Source organism: Nelusetta ayraudi, unplaced genomic scaffold (genome assembly GCF_046127955.1).
Source record: "Nelusetta ayraudi isolate G7.1 ecotype Tasmania unplaced genomic scaffold, CSIRO-AGI_Nayr_v1 ptg000058l, whole genome shotgun sequence".
Lineage (NCBI taxonomy): Eukaryota > Metazoa > Chordata > Actinopteri > Tetraodontiformes > Monacanthidae > Nelusetta > Nelusetta ayraudi.
In genome coordinates, this window is record NW_027466108.1 from 1420253 (window position 1) to 1434742 (window position 14490).

Below are 14490 nucleotides of genomic sequence, written 5' to 3' on the forward strand. Positions count from 1 at the left end.
ATCAATATTTTGGCTGTAAAGATGCAGCTGAAACATCTTGCTTCTGACCATTTGAAATGGCTCGACCATTCACATGGATATTTTATTTCTGTCTCTGTTTCCTCTTTCAATTGTTCAGGAAACAACAACCAGAATGGCCAAAACAGACAAGCTGGCCGCCGTCGGAAACGGGCCGCCACCTCCAGACCCGAACGTGTTTGGCCTGAGGGTGTTATACCTTATGTCATCAGTGGGAACTTTAGTGGTAAGCAGCTATCAATCTATCTAATAATTGGTTCCATGTTTACTTCATTGTCTGAGTCTAAGTTTGTTTAACCTGTTCTGGCAGAATTTCCATAATTTTCCACAAAGTGCTTAGAAAGAGAAAAGCTCCTTAAAACCAATCAGCTTTCCAAACTAGCAATTGGAAAACAACAACACAAGAAATTCTATTATTTCGGGTGGCGACAGTGAATGCACATTGCATCCACGATGCGGTGAACTGTGATGCACCGCATGGTCGAACTAAAATCTTGCCAAATCCAGTTAGGATCTATAAAAAGACTTTGGCATCATTTTTGCTCATTTTTTAATGGGGAAAACTGCAGCTGATGGAGCATCGATGCTGCGGCAGCCGCTGCTCAGCCTGCTGGACCTTTTTGTCACGAGTGAGTCCTATTCTTAGCAGCTGCCTATTTTCTCCACCAAAGACATTTGATTGGTCCCATCACAGTGGCTGAAAATGGTTTTGATTGGAGCTTTGAACGGTCTGTGAGAACCCAGGCTTAACAGTAATCAAATCCTGCTGCATATGCAGATCCAGCATGGATAGAAAGATAGACAGATAGATAGATAGATAGATAGATAGATAGATAGATCGGTAGATAGATAGACTTTGTTTTCTGTTCCAAATGGTGACAAATGTGTGAACCGCTTGTGTGTGCCGTGTGACCCCCCCAACTGATCTCATCCCCTCCGTCATCCCATTCAGGCAGCCAGCGGGCGATATTCCGCCAAGCCATGCGGCACTGGGAGAAGCACACCTGTGTGACCTTCATTGAGAGGACGACGGAGGAGAGTTATATTGTCTTCACCTATCGACCGTGCGGGTGAGTCGACGGGGTTTACGGTCCCCCGCGCAAACACAGTGAGCAGCGGTCACGCTCCACCGAGCCTCACTTCCCTTCTGCAGCTAATTAATTAGCGTTTAAGCACCCCCCCCGCCCGTACCCTGCGCCTTCTGCTCCCCAGCCTTACTCTCCATTGTTCGTCCTGTCTTTTCTCACTTGTTATTTCCGCCTCCCCGCCGCATCTCGACAGAGGCGACCGGTCAGTAGTAGTTCCTGCGCCCCGTCGACAAACTGCACGGCCCGCACGGTCGATAGAATCGCTCCCAGGAGCGATGCTTCCTCAGCCCGTCCACAACCCTGTTTACTACAGCCTGTTAAAGGAAATGTCCACTCGGCACTTTCTTTTTCCTTCTCACACAGATACCCGGGGGAAGTGCTGTTTGGGGCTGTGTTGTTGCTGGCAGATTTTTCATTGCAAAAACATTAAGGAGCGTCCTATTTAACAATCCGGTGTTTGGAAATAGGTTTTTATTTATAAGTAAATAAAAGAAAATCCATCAGTGTATTGTTAAACAGATCATAAAAGGAAAAAGCATGACGTGAGCGCTCACAAAGCCTAAAGACGTCTCCACTTCCCGCACATCAACTCCCTGCGGCTGAAAACTGCAACGTGGAACCATTTTGCGACGCCGCACACGTGCGCCTCTCCCGCTGATGCGCTTTGCTTCACGCGAAACGGCTTTACAGAAAGCGGATGCGGCTTATGTCCCCCCCCCCCCCCCCCCCCCCCCCCCCCCCGCCAAGCCCAACGGATGATGGCCATTTTTAGCCTGGTTTCTGACCTCCGGAGCAAAAAAGAAGAAAAAAAAGAAAGGGGGGGATGACATTATCCATGTGGGTGGCAGCGGTTAGCGACGGGAAGGAAGGGCCGACTCTGCTGCATATTCAGTAGGCCCCCATCTGTCCTGTGCAAAGTTCAAGGCGTGTCTCAGGAGAGGGAGGCTGGCTGACTAGCTGGCCTCGCAGTAATTAGAGGGTGGCTGTCTGGCCCGCAGCACCGTTGTGATGTGTGCGCCCGTCCTCCAGGCTCCCACACTGAACCTTTCATGTCGGCGCTGAGAGGGAACACTGCTGCCAGCCATCTCGCACCCGCCTCCACCTCCACCACCCCCACCACCGGCCGTTTGCATTGGCACTCGGATGAATGAATGTCACTGCTGTATGTGTGAATGACCACTCGAGCACCGTGCAGGTTTCCCTTTCAAACAGACTGCCGGCTGTTAAAATAATGTTGTCATTACACGGCTCCTTTTTAATATGTGCAGAGGCCGCTTTAACGAGAAATCATAAATTAGCGTTCAAAAAGAAAACAATAAACTACCTTAATATTCAGGTGGATGTTTTAGAGCCTCCTGCTGCCCTTCTTGCTTGACTGTTAGTAGTAAGAAGGGTTCCTCAGTCTTTCCACTGGCTTCCAGTCAGCTACATAATAGAATTTATCCAATGGTTTAGGTCCGGAATACAAGAACGTCATGTATTTAACTATCACTTCACATCATGACTCTGTAACTTACATGATCTATTTAGCCAATCAGGATGATCCTGGAGAACATCACTTACAGTACATACACGTCAGGATGTAGCCAATCAGAACAAGCTGAGACACAATACGTACAATGTTGTGACATCACGCTGGGAATAAACTCTTTTCTGGTGATTTTCTGGCCTTTATCATTTTTTTCAAGCAACTAAAAGACCAAAAGTGAAAAATCTACAATAGAAAGATTTGCTATGAATCGCGTTTCAGGTGACAGTTGTCCTGTCAGCTGTTTCAAAGGCCTTTATTTTTGTATTGTGGTCAATGGGGAAAATGCTTTTTGGGCCCATGGGATTTTTTTATTTTCCTGCAGTACCTCGAGTGACCACTGGGAAAAATCGTTGCGCCGCCATATTGCCAGTCCAGTCTCCAGTTCTTAAAATACATCCATGCTATCAACCCAGTAGGCCTCTTTGATCTACTAACTCAGGTCAGATAGTGGAGCCCAGACTTCAAATCAGACATGGTGAAGCAGCATTTAGCTGTCATGTGCTTAAGAAGTACCTTAAGTGCTTTTCATTGTTTTTAATACAAATCAATATTTTACGCTGCATGACTTCTGCTCTATTTTACTCTAGTTTTATCTTATTCTTTTACATACTGTTTTCTCCCCACTTTCCTTTTTTACTCTTTTTAAATTTTGGTTTTTATTTTAAAATTAAAAGTTTGTTTCATGTAAAGCACATTGAGTTGCCCTTGGTATGAAATGCGCTATATAAATAAAGTTGCCTTGCCTTGCCTCAGTGACTGTCTTTCTTTGTGAAAACACATATTTGCTGACTAAACTTTGTCTTCTTTGGTGCGCAGGTGCTGCTCCTATGTCGGCCGGCGAGGAGGCGGCCCCCAGGCCATATCGATCGGGAAAAACTGCGACAAGTTCGGCATTGTGGTGCACGAACTGGGTCACGTGATTGGATTCTGGCACGAACACACGCGACCCGACCGTGACGAGCACGTCAGCATTATCAGGGACAACATTCAGCCAGGTAAGTACGAAAATAGTACCAGGATAAACTTCCCAGGCTTGTCAGTGCTTGAAGAGGACTGAGATGGAGAAACATCAGTGGGTCATGTGACCACCACCAGTTCGCAGAATTCTCATAAACTGTGTGTTTTGTTTCGTTGGAGCAGATATTCACCTTTGACATACATGAGCTTTGAACTGCAGCTCCTCTCCTGTGTTTTATATGGACTTTCTATTCTTTTTCCATTCACAGGTCAGGAGTACAACTTTTTGAAGATGGAGCCCGGGGAGGTGGACTCTTTGGGAGAAGTCTATGACTTTGACAGTATCATGCACTACGCCAGGAACACGTTTTCCAGGTGAGAGGCCTGCCAAGTCCTGGAAACTAGCGTCACCCTGAGTTTGTTTGCACCACCAGGCACCTTTCAACAGCATTTTTTCTTTCATTTTATTTGTAAGAACCCATTAAAATGACGGCACAGCTATACAGTGCACCAGGCGGACAACTGTGGGCCACTGCCAAGCGACGTGTTCCTAAAACTTGCAAAATAAATAAATAAAACTACATTTTTTTCCTGACGTATAAATCATATCAAAACGGACATGTTGCCTAAGGGCATCTGTTAAGAAAAGGATCAGTTTTTTCTCAATGTCTGTGTTAGTTTTAAGTAATATTTTTTAGCCAGAAGAAATTGGTTTCTTGGGAAACATTTGGACTTTTCGTAAATATTCATAAAGGTTGTTCTGCAAAAATCTCCCTTTGTGTTTCTTATTTGGCAGAGATGCTTTCAACAGTCTCTCATTGCCCGGGGCTTTGGGGAGATGGGAGGGCAAGACAAAGTGATTTATGTAATGTGTTTTTCAAGAATACATTGCTCATTGCTGTTTGAGAATACCAAGGGTCAAATAAAAAAATATAAAAGATAGTGTAAAGCAACTTAAAGTGAGAAATGTGGCAATCCATTCTGCTCAGCCTCTTCAGTTTGGACTCAGTCAATTTGTAAGCTTTACCTCAAGCAAGTTTGCTTGCTTCCTTGTTTGTATGTACCAAATTGTTTCTTTGAACCTTTCCACATTACATTGCAATGTTCTCATCATAGAACGGATGCATCGTATGCTTTAACCAAAGTCACAGAAGAAAATCAGCAACACAACTCTGAAAACAAAATGATTGATGGGCGTGTGGCATTGACTTCAAAGTGGAAGCCAGGTCTGCGCAGACATGGTGAAAGTGCCAACTCTTTCCCACAGCCTGTTCAAATTAAGGCTCCTCTTCTCGGTTCCTGCTGGTTTGCCACAGCAGCAGCCCTTGTAAAACCAGCTCTGGTCCTGGCCTTCTGATAGTCCAGCAACAGTAGCTTTGCTTCTTTACCACAGACATTTTTTTCATGCCACCTGCAGATGTTCATAAAGCTGTGGTTTCATGTTTTGAATCACCTCATTATTCCCCCTGAAGGTTTTTTTTATTTTTTTTATTTTAAAGAAAGGTTCTAATGATTCGTCTAGTGATGTTGACTTGTGGAAGGCTCACATGTATTTCCTGTATTCGCTGCCAAAGCTAGCTAACACCTACACAACATCCATGTGTCCAAAGGGTTTTTAATGTATGCCTTGGTTTTAGGTCAGCACCTCAAGTTCGCCAACAAACGACTGTGACTGATCTGTTTCTTATGACACAAGTTAAGATGAGGCGACTGCAGCTCAGGAGGTAGAGCGGTTGCCGGTTCAAATCCCACTCCATCCCAGTCTGTCGTTGTGTCTTTGGCCAAGACACTTAACCACCCATTGGTGTATGAGTGTGTGAGTGAATGGGTGAATTTGAGGCCTATCTTGATTGTCCCTGTTGCATATGACTGAACAGTTAAGCAAAGTTCATCCAGCTCACTGGCCTTTGCTTCAGTGTGCCTTTGGAAGGCTGAGGGAATAAGAATGTTCAGAAAATAGTTGGTGAAAGCAGAACTGCGAATTCGTCATCTTCACACAAGCACCGGCTGACCTCATTTCTTTTCCTCCTCCTGATGCCACAGGAAGCTTTTCCAGATGTTGTGCCGCCATTGTGCGCAACATGTTGCTGTGGCAGCGTTGGGAGGTAGGGGGGCGGGCGAGTGTGTAACTAGAAAAAGCCCCATGACGAACCCCAGTCAGTCCAGGCTGTAGTCGTCTTGGCCTGCGGTCAATCTGAAGTACGACTAGTCAGCCGTCAATTAAGAAACATTGACTCAGATCCAACTGCCGAGTCATCGGTGTCATTTCCAAAGCAGTGGGGAATAAAGTGCTTTCACTGCAGTCTGTAACCCATTTTCCAAACCCTTGAAGGTCGCTGATGACACGTGCAGGAAGTGACTTTGGCTCTGTGTGTAAAACCTGCATTTTGACCCTGGCCTCAGCTGCGTAGATAAACAAAACCGGGGGAGGGAGGTCTGTATCGGACAGCTGCAGGATTGCTGTGCAATGTTCTGCTTATGTCGGAATTTGACAGCCTCCGGTGCTCCAGAATGGGTGTAACGTGATCTATGGGCGAACGAGCAAGCCAACACTATGATCATTGTCACCTCACTTTGATATGAGGACCGGCTCTGCTTTTGATCTGACTTTGGCCTGTGGTGTCAGCTGAAGCTATATTCATGGTAATCCTCCCCGCCGCACACTCGCTCACTCACTCGCTCGCTCCTGCCCCGTGTTGCCTCCTCAGAGCCGTGGACCGCGGCCCAAATCGGCTGCCATGAACTTGCGGCAAACAGATTCTGGGAAGCAGAGAGGCACTCTTTGTCTAAATGGAGGTTGCGTCTGGGTGTAGTCCAATGCACAGAAATGCCACTCTGGCCTGTCTGAACTGGGGGTCAGGCAAGCCCTTAATGCGCATGAGAAGCATACAGCACTGTCTGGAATTGTCTGAGTAGGAGAAACATTGTAGTCCAAACTACGGCAGCATTTCTCTGCTGTGAACATTGAGTTTGTAAAGTCAGATTGAACTTCTCGTCTTTTCTGAAAGAATTCACTTTTCCAACATGACATGAAGAACAAGAAGAGCAGCACATGAGTTGCAGTGAACGTTGATCTTTGATCCTGTGGGGGTCAGTTTTGACATTGAAGGAGCAAATGAAACCTTCTGTACAATGAAGTAGGCCTCACCCTCTCAAAAGTCCATCCACCATCCATCTTCTACCGCTTTATCCGGAGTGGTTTACTTTATCCTCCAGCGCATCCAGCCGGACCCCAAGGTCTTCCCAGGCCAGCTGAGAGACGTAGTCACTGCAGCGTGTCCTGGGTCTTCCTTGGGGTCTCCTCCCGGTGGGACATGCCCGGAACACCTCTCCAAGGAGGCGTCCAGGAAGCATCTGAAGCAGATGCCCGAGCCACCTTAGCTGGTTCCTCTCGATGTGGAGGAGCAGCGGCTCTACTCCAAGTTCCTCCTGGGTGACTGAGCTCCTCACCCTGTCCCTCAGGGCACGCCCAGCCACCCTATGGAGGAAACTCATTTCGGCCGCTTGTATCCGCAATCTCGTTCTTTCGGTCATTACCCAAAGCTCATGACCATAGGTGAGGGTAGGAACATAGATCGACCGGTAAATCGAGAGCTTCACCTTTTGGCTTAGATCCTATTTCACCACGACAGTTGGGTACAGCAACTGCATCACCGCAGATGCCGCACCGATCCGCCTGTCACTATCTCACGTTCCATCTTTCCCTCACTCATGAACAAGACCCCAAGATATTTGAACTCCTCCACTTGAGGCAGGGTCTCTCCACCAATCTGGAGAGGGCAAGCCACCTTTTTCTGATCCCAAAGTCTGTTCCTGTTTAATGCCCAAGCCCAGAAAGTAATGTGTGTTTCCCTGTTTTTGTTTGATTTCAGCTTTAACCCCATTGCTGTCCTGATTGTTGCAACTGTCCTGATCAGCGTGGCTGTTTCAGAAGGGCTGCCACTGCTGGGGAATGTTTCACAGCTCTGTGTCAGAGGACGAGGGACTCCCGTTAGCTTTTCGCGAGTCATTCCGTGTAGCTCTCCTCGAACAACGAGCGGCTGATTTACCTGTTCCAGTGTCTCTCTTTATTCACCCCATTATTAGCCATCGTGTTTACTCGACGTGTACAGTAAATCACCGTGGGAAGCCTGGGCCTTTGCCGGCGGGCGTTGTTCGGAAGATTTCATGGCTTGTCTTGATGTTTTTGCTGCGTCTCCTGGGGACAAGCAGGACTGATCCCCCCCCCCCCCCCCCCGCCCCATGCTTTTTGTTTCAGCCGTGTTACCCGAACACAATCCTGCCAGCACCCCTCCCCTTTGCTCCAGAGATTTTTTTTTCTTGTAGGACCAGTGTGTGGACTGGTGCCAACCCAAATAGAGACCTGCCAGTGTGCCCTTTGTCTGCTCTGACACCGGCTGTAGTAGCGTTTTTCAGCCAGCGTACGGGCTCCCGGAGGCTCACAGGCAGACAAGCAGGCAGAGTCCGAAATGTTAGCTCAGGCTGCTCTGTTTGCACACGCCTGCCGTTGATCGGCACGTCACCATGGGAACGGCCGGGGAGCCGGGCCGTCGCTCGCCAATACGTTGAGAAAAACGGTGACGATAAACTAGCAAATTGAGGTGGTAGTGCGAAGTGAGTCCGTTTGCACTAAGGGCGCATTAAAAATGCTGCATTTCATGTTTCACCTCCTCATTTTAGTTGTTCTCATTTTGGACATTTTGGCAGGAAGTGTTAGTGTAGTTCTCATATCTCATTTTTTCTTTTCTTTGCTAGTTATGCAATTTTGTTTACTCAGAGTGACTCTGAAGATGGGCTAAAGCTCTGAGTTGGGGTACATCTGTGCGGCAGATGTGTGGACAATGATGTCAGCATTAGTGGGAAAAAAAAAACTAAAAACAAAAAAACAGACGGTATGAGCCTGACCTCAAAGGAAAACTGCTGTAAGTGACTGCTCCAGTCATTCTGGTAAACTATGGTTGGAAACATTTTAAGAAAAGAACAACGCAAGTCTGAAAGAAACTGCGGGCAACCAGACACTTTGATATTTACATATGAATATACTATTATACTATTACTATTGTCATCATTGATTGAAATTCTTTAGGTTGCGATTAAGTTTAAAAGGCAATCCAAATGTTTAGCTCATTATACTATACTTACTAATATATATTAGACTAACAGCAGTTACTTAGTCATAGTTGCTTGTTTTTCAGTCATTGTCCACCAATTTTCCACCTATCAAGATGAATTTACATTTATTACACACAAAAAGTACTCTTCATTCATTCTTTTATTTTCAAGCCAGTCCCTTTTTTGCCCTTTTAAATAGCATTTGGAAATGTAATTCCAAGTGTAATTGGAAGCCATTTGTGTTTTTGTGTCTTCTTTGAAAACTTGTCCAATAATGCAACTACAAAAAGATTTTTTTTCTTTTCTTTTTGCCATTGTGGTTAATTAATCAAGCTCATTCATTTAGAATGACTAATGCCAGTAGTAATTTCTTTAGGAAACCTCTCAAGTTATGCTGACTGTGATGACTGGGGCGACGATGAGTCATAAAAATTCTTGAGCAAACTTTCCTGTGTGTGCCTACTAGGATGGATAGCCTGAAAGTGTGCGTGATGTCAGGCTTTCATACGCGTCTCTCTCTGTCTTGTTGGTTCGCAGAGGAATCTTCCTGGACACCATCCTGCCACGCTACGATGTGAATGGAGTGCGTCCACCCATTGGCCAGAGAACCAGACTGAGCAAAGGGGATATCGCACAGGCACGCAAACTCTACAAATGCTCCAGTAAGACCAAAATGACAGATCTGTCTGCTTTTGGGTTTTTTTTTCCCCTCTCTGCTTTTGCAAGTGTGTGCAACATAGCCCTGAGAAAAAAGTCCCTCTCCGGCTTCTCTAAATGTACCTTATCATTAATTTGGCATCATTTCTGAGTTCGACTTCCAAACTGGGAGGAGTATAAACACCACCCAGAAGATGGGGTTGTTTGCCATGAGTCATTTCCATATAGACTGAAAAGAGCAGCAGATGTAAACGACTGAGAAGATTGTCGAGAGCAAGACTCTGGCGTAAAACTGTGCAGTGTATTAAATCAAATGAAACCACCGCTCATCATTAAGGAAAGTTGCATAACCTGACACATTCCTGCACCGCTGTCTGTGCCTGTGATTCCCCCGAGGAGAGCGGATTTAACGCTATTGTAAACCAAATCTATTGCACAACAGTGAGAGCAACCAGAATAGATTTAATGTTAGGCAGTTAATAGTAGGTGAGGCCAGGATAGCTGAGCTGTCACCCTTACATTAAAGCTGGGCCATCAAACACAGTGGTTACCAGAGCTGCTGTGGTTTGGGTGGAGGACGGACGGTTTGAACTTATATGAATCCTTATAAGCCAGACGTCAGACTGATGTGTGTGGGGCTTTTTTTTTTAAAATTGAATTTAATTCTTTATTCAAGCTTAAAAAATGCTGTAAAATATATATGTTAAAAAAGAAAAAAGTATATACAAGCCTAGTACTCAAAGAAAACAAATATCCAGAAACGTAAATATGCTCGAAAAGGAGCAGGAAGAAGTACAAAACTTATTTAAACCTACCCCCATTCACTTGACCTTTCACCTGCATCTCATTGCAGTCTTCATCAAAGCAAGATATTATATGCAGCTACAACATCTTCTACCACATTAATACAATTATATTACCATTATATTACAGCACTACATTACCAAATTTTACATATTATACCTAGGCACTGCGGATATTATGCACATGCACTACATTAGCACGACGTATAGGCACTAAAAATAATATACACTAATAACCATATTCCAGATACTATAGTATATATTAACATTAAGTATTATACACACTAATACTACTGTATATTAGTGTACACTATTTTAAAGTACAATATTACAGTATCCATATAAACACCAAAATATACACTACTACCACATTATTTCAAGTCTAATAAACTATGTATAAACATTGTAAAGAATGTGATGCTAGTTTAGGGATATAAGAATCGGAGTTCAGTTAAAAAAAAAATAAGCTAGAAGCATCTCCAGGTACAGATAACGCCGAAGTGGCGAGGAAGGCGCACACGGCCCTTGCGACAGACGAGGCGATGAGTAATCCGCTCTCTATTATTTCCTGCCTGCCTTAATTAAACGCACGTCTCCTCCTCTTTGGCATGAGCTGCGCTCTTTGTCGTGTTTGGAACCCCTCACATGTACGCTTCTCACATGTGCCAGCCGCCCAGTGGTGTTTTAAATGAATAAATCAACGCTGGCACGACGCACATGATGCACTGTATCGTCCTTTGTTTGTAGCGGGCCAAGTTTATTTTTGGAGGCTTTCTCTGTTCTCACTTTCTCTGTTCCTTTGCGTTATTACCATAATCTGGACGGGTTTGGGAACGGGGGGAGGGTCGGGGTGCGATGGTTGCAGGTGAATATTACCAGCAGCAGATGTGCTTTGAACATAAAAGAGCTGCCCTTCACTTCACACACAATGCCATAATTCCAGCATAAGACGCTGGTCTTAACGGCTAGTTGTTGGAGGATTTACTGGGGCTGATGTCTTTTCATCCGGAATTAGAGGCTGATGTGTCCTCATGGCATCACACAAACACACACACACAGCAACAGGCCTTACACTTGGGTCTGAGTGTTTTTTTGTTTTTGTTTTTTGTAAACAGGATGTGGAGACAGTCTACAGGAGAGCAGCGGCAACTTTTCCTCCCCTGGATTCCCCAATGGATACTCGGCCTACATGCACTGCATCTGGAGAATCTCGGTGACACCTGGAGAGAAGGTATGAACCTGCGGAAAGTCAACGTCCAAACAGGCCTGTTCCTGAACGCGATTCCCTTCTCATGTGTCTGATAATGAACTGTCTGCCACCTTGGGCCTCAATCGTTCGCTCACTCTTGTTTTTTTGGGGTTTTTTTGTTTGCTTGTTTTTTTTTCCAAGATTATCCTCAACTTCACCTCCATGGATCTGTACAGGAGTCACTTGTGTTGGTACGACCATGTGGAAATCCGAGATGGATACTGGAGGAAAGCCCCACTTAAAGGTTGGTTTTCACGAGAAGTACCGGTAGCTAATTTTTCATTTTATGTCATTTTTTTCTTGGTTGAATGTTTTATAGTGTTTACCTTGACACAGGGACCCTGCAAAAACAGCATCATGTTTATCCATTTGCCCAGCTTCTCTTTTTGGACGGGACATAGTGTCAAGTTCAGTTTAGGCTTCCTGTTTTTAATTGTCTCCCCCTCTCATAGCCCATATTGACCTTTCGCATCAATTGAGATTTTTCAACTCTCTTGCATGCGTATGTGCTTTTTTCGATAAGAAGGAATAGTTGAAAAAAGAATACAGTATATACAGTATACTGTACTATATGAATAATACATACAGTATGCATATTTATAAATAAACATCATATATACATATTTAGGAAACATTTTAGCTTTATTTAAATCTTGTCAATAATAACATTAACAAGGCATTTAGTTTTGAGTGACGTCTTTTTGTCCCCGATCCTCTCTCATCGTGGACCGATGCACGGCAGTGAAAAAGAAATTTTTGATATGATGGCAGGTTTTGATGATGAGCACCTGTCTTATCTTTGCTCGTCTTCACTTCGTGTCCCAGGTCGTTTTTGCGGCGACAAGCTGCCCGAGCCCATCATCTCCACCGACAGCAGGCTGTGGATTGAGTTCCGCAGCAGCAGCAACTGGGTGGGAAAAGGTTTCTCTGCGGTTTATGAGGGTAAGCACACCACTCTCGACCTCCCTCAACTCCATTCCGGCACGTTGTTCAGCTGACTGAACGCACGGCCAGTCACACATTCAGCAGTAAGCCTGCGAGCCGCGGCCGTATCCGCAGTTCTTGGCTCCCCTGCTGCTGATGTGTCAGGCACTTTACCCTCCATTAATCAGATTTTGGCCGGCCTTCCCAGGCTGCTCCATTGTTTCCAGAACTTGTGCATATGGGTGTGTGTGAGTGTGAGCCAGCGGTGGAGATATTTCAGCTTATCCACATTGCAAAATTCGGGACGTTCCCCCACATTTTTCAAAGTCGTCTGCCGATGACACAGAGGGATTTGCACCGAGGGAGTTCAGCCTTGTTTTTGTCGTCACACACAGCCATCTGCGGTGGGGAGGTGAAGAAGGACAACGGCCAGATCCAGTCCCCTAACTACCCCGATGACTACAGACCCAACAAAGTGTGCGTGTGGAAAGTTACTGTCGCACAGGGTTACCACGTCGGCCTTACCTTCCAGTCATTTGAGGTATGCTACTCTTTTACTTATGTTTCTTTCCTTTATGCTTTGGGGGGATATTTTCCTTATTGTCTTTCTCCACCCACTCCTAATCCCTCTCAGATTGAAAGACACGACAGTTGTGCCTATGACTACCTGGAGGTGCGAGATGGAAACTCTGAAAACAGCCCCCTGCTGGGTCGTTTCTGCGGCTACGACAAGCCAGATGACATAAAAACCAGCTCCAACCAGCTGTGGATGAAATTTGTCTCAGATGGCTCCGTTAACAAGGCCGGGTTCGCTGCCAACTTCTTCAAAGGTCAGAGGTTAAGGGCTTGTAAAGCCTTATCTGATGTGTTCCAGGAATTACACTCTTTGCATTTTTATCTATAAAATACTGCAGCTGCTGAGTTCCATTTGCCTCCGCCCCGCTCCCAGCTCCCTGTGACCCTCGCTGGCTGGCTCTTGTTGTTGTTCTGGAGGGTCTCTCTTGTAGGCAGCTGAGCCAGGGGGGCCACCTCAAAGGGCTCTAACATATCTTTGTGTTTTTCAGAGATGGATGAGTGCTCCAAGCCGGACAACGGTCGTTGTGAGCAACGCTGTGTCAACACGCTGGGCAGCTACAAGTGCGCCTGTGACCCAGGCTATGAGCTGGCTGCTGACAAGCGCAGCTGTGAGGGTGAGTATAGGCAGAAAAGTCAGCAGCCTCGCACAGTGTGTCATTAAATGTTGGGGTGCCTCACGTGCAAATTACACAGTCTTATACCTGCACTTATACGTACGCTCATTTATAAACATGCCGCGGTGCTGCTCACGCTTCCTGGCATTATTGTTTATGGCAAATTATGTGTGCTTTCTCATCCTAAGTACCTGTGTGGAAGCTGAAGAAGTCTGTTAACCACTTAGCATCTGTCAACGTCGAGGTACCTCGCCATGCAGGGAAAGTGATTTTAAATCAATATGACAAAGTCCTCAAAAAGCTTCTCCAGCCTTATAGTTCCTCCCTTTACCTGTCCAAACCAATTTCTGACATAATGAAAAGATGAGCAATTCAAAAAATTGCCCTTATACTGTTCAATTATGTTTCAAATAGCAATGAGCATTTTTGAATACATCGTTCAAATTATCTTAATAATGAAGTTCTGGTGCTGGAAAAATATCTTGTACTCAAATATTTAAACCATAAGTCACCTTCACATAAACTGAGGGCAGCAACATGGATGAGGGACTAGTGGCTTTGAGCTCAAACTGCAGGTGACAAACGCTGTTATTGTAACTTTGACGCTCCGGCATTTCACCGGTGCCCATGTCTAATAACTTCAATACCAGTGTATCAACACTGCATCTATTGTAGTCGGCAAGGATCGACGCAACACAGAGCTATATCTAAAAATAAGCAGCTGAGGGACGGGATAACACCAGTTGTTATAACATGTTGCGTATTGCGTAACGGACACAAATCTCCCTAAGTCCCCACAGGCAGGTCGCTCTGTAAACAGGTTTATTCAGGACACGGAAGATGCTTCCATGGCCTTTTCTTTTGTTTTTTGTTTTCAATTTCAAGAACTACATGCTTACATCTCAAACTTTGTTCAACTCAAATCATTTTGGGTACATTTGCGCATATTATCGGATAACGT

At 45.3% G+C, this 14490-nt stretch overlaps 1 protein-coding gene across 3 annotated transcripts in view; it reads left to right on the forward strand.

Annotated features, from left to right (window-relative positions):
* bmp1a (bone morphogenetic protein 1a) overlaps positions 1-14490 on the forward strand; it is a 32116-nt gene that overhangs the window by 11609 nt on the left and 6017 nt on the right. For all 3 annotated transcript variants that reach the window (XM_076038890.1, XM_076038888.1, XM_076038889.1), the window contains exons 3-13: positions 119-244; positions 971-1088; positions 3454-3632; positions 3864-3969; positions 9244-9368; positions 11282-11397; positions 11557-11659; positions 12241-12357; positions 12735-12880; positions 12974-13169; positions 13404-13529. In XM_076038890.1, the coding sequence (XP_075895005.1) occupies positions 119-244; positions 971-1088; positions 3454-3632; positions 3864-3969; positions 9244-9368; positions 11282-11397; positions 11557-11659; positions 12241-12357; positions 12735-12880; positions 12974-13169; positions 13404-13529 (1458 nt within the window). The remainder of the gene's footprint in view (positions 1-118; positions 245-970; positions 1089-3453; positions 3633-3863; positions 3970-9243; positions 9369-11281; positions 11398-11556; positions 11660-12240; positions 12358-12734; positions 12881-12973; positions 13170-13403; positions 13530-14490) is intronic.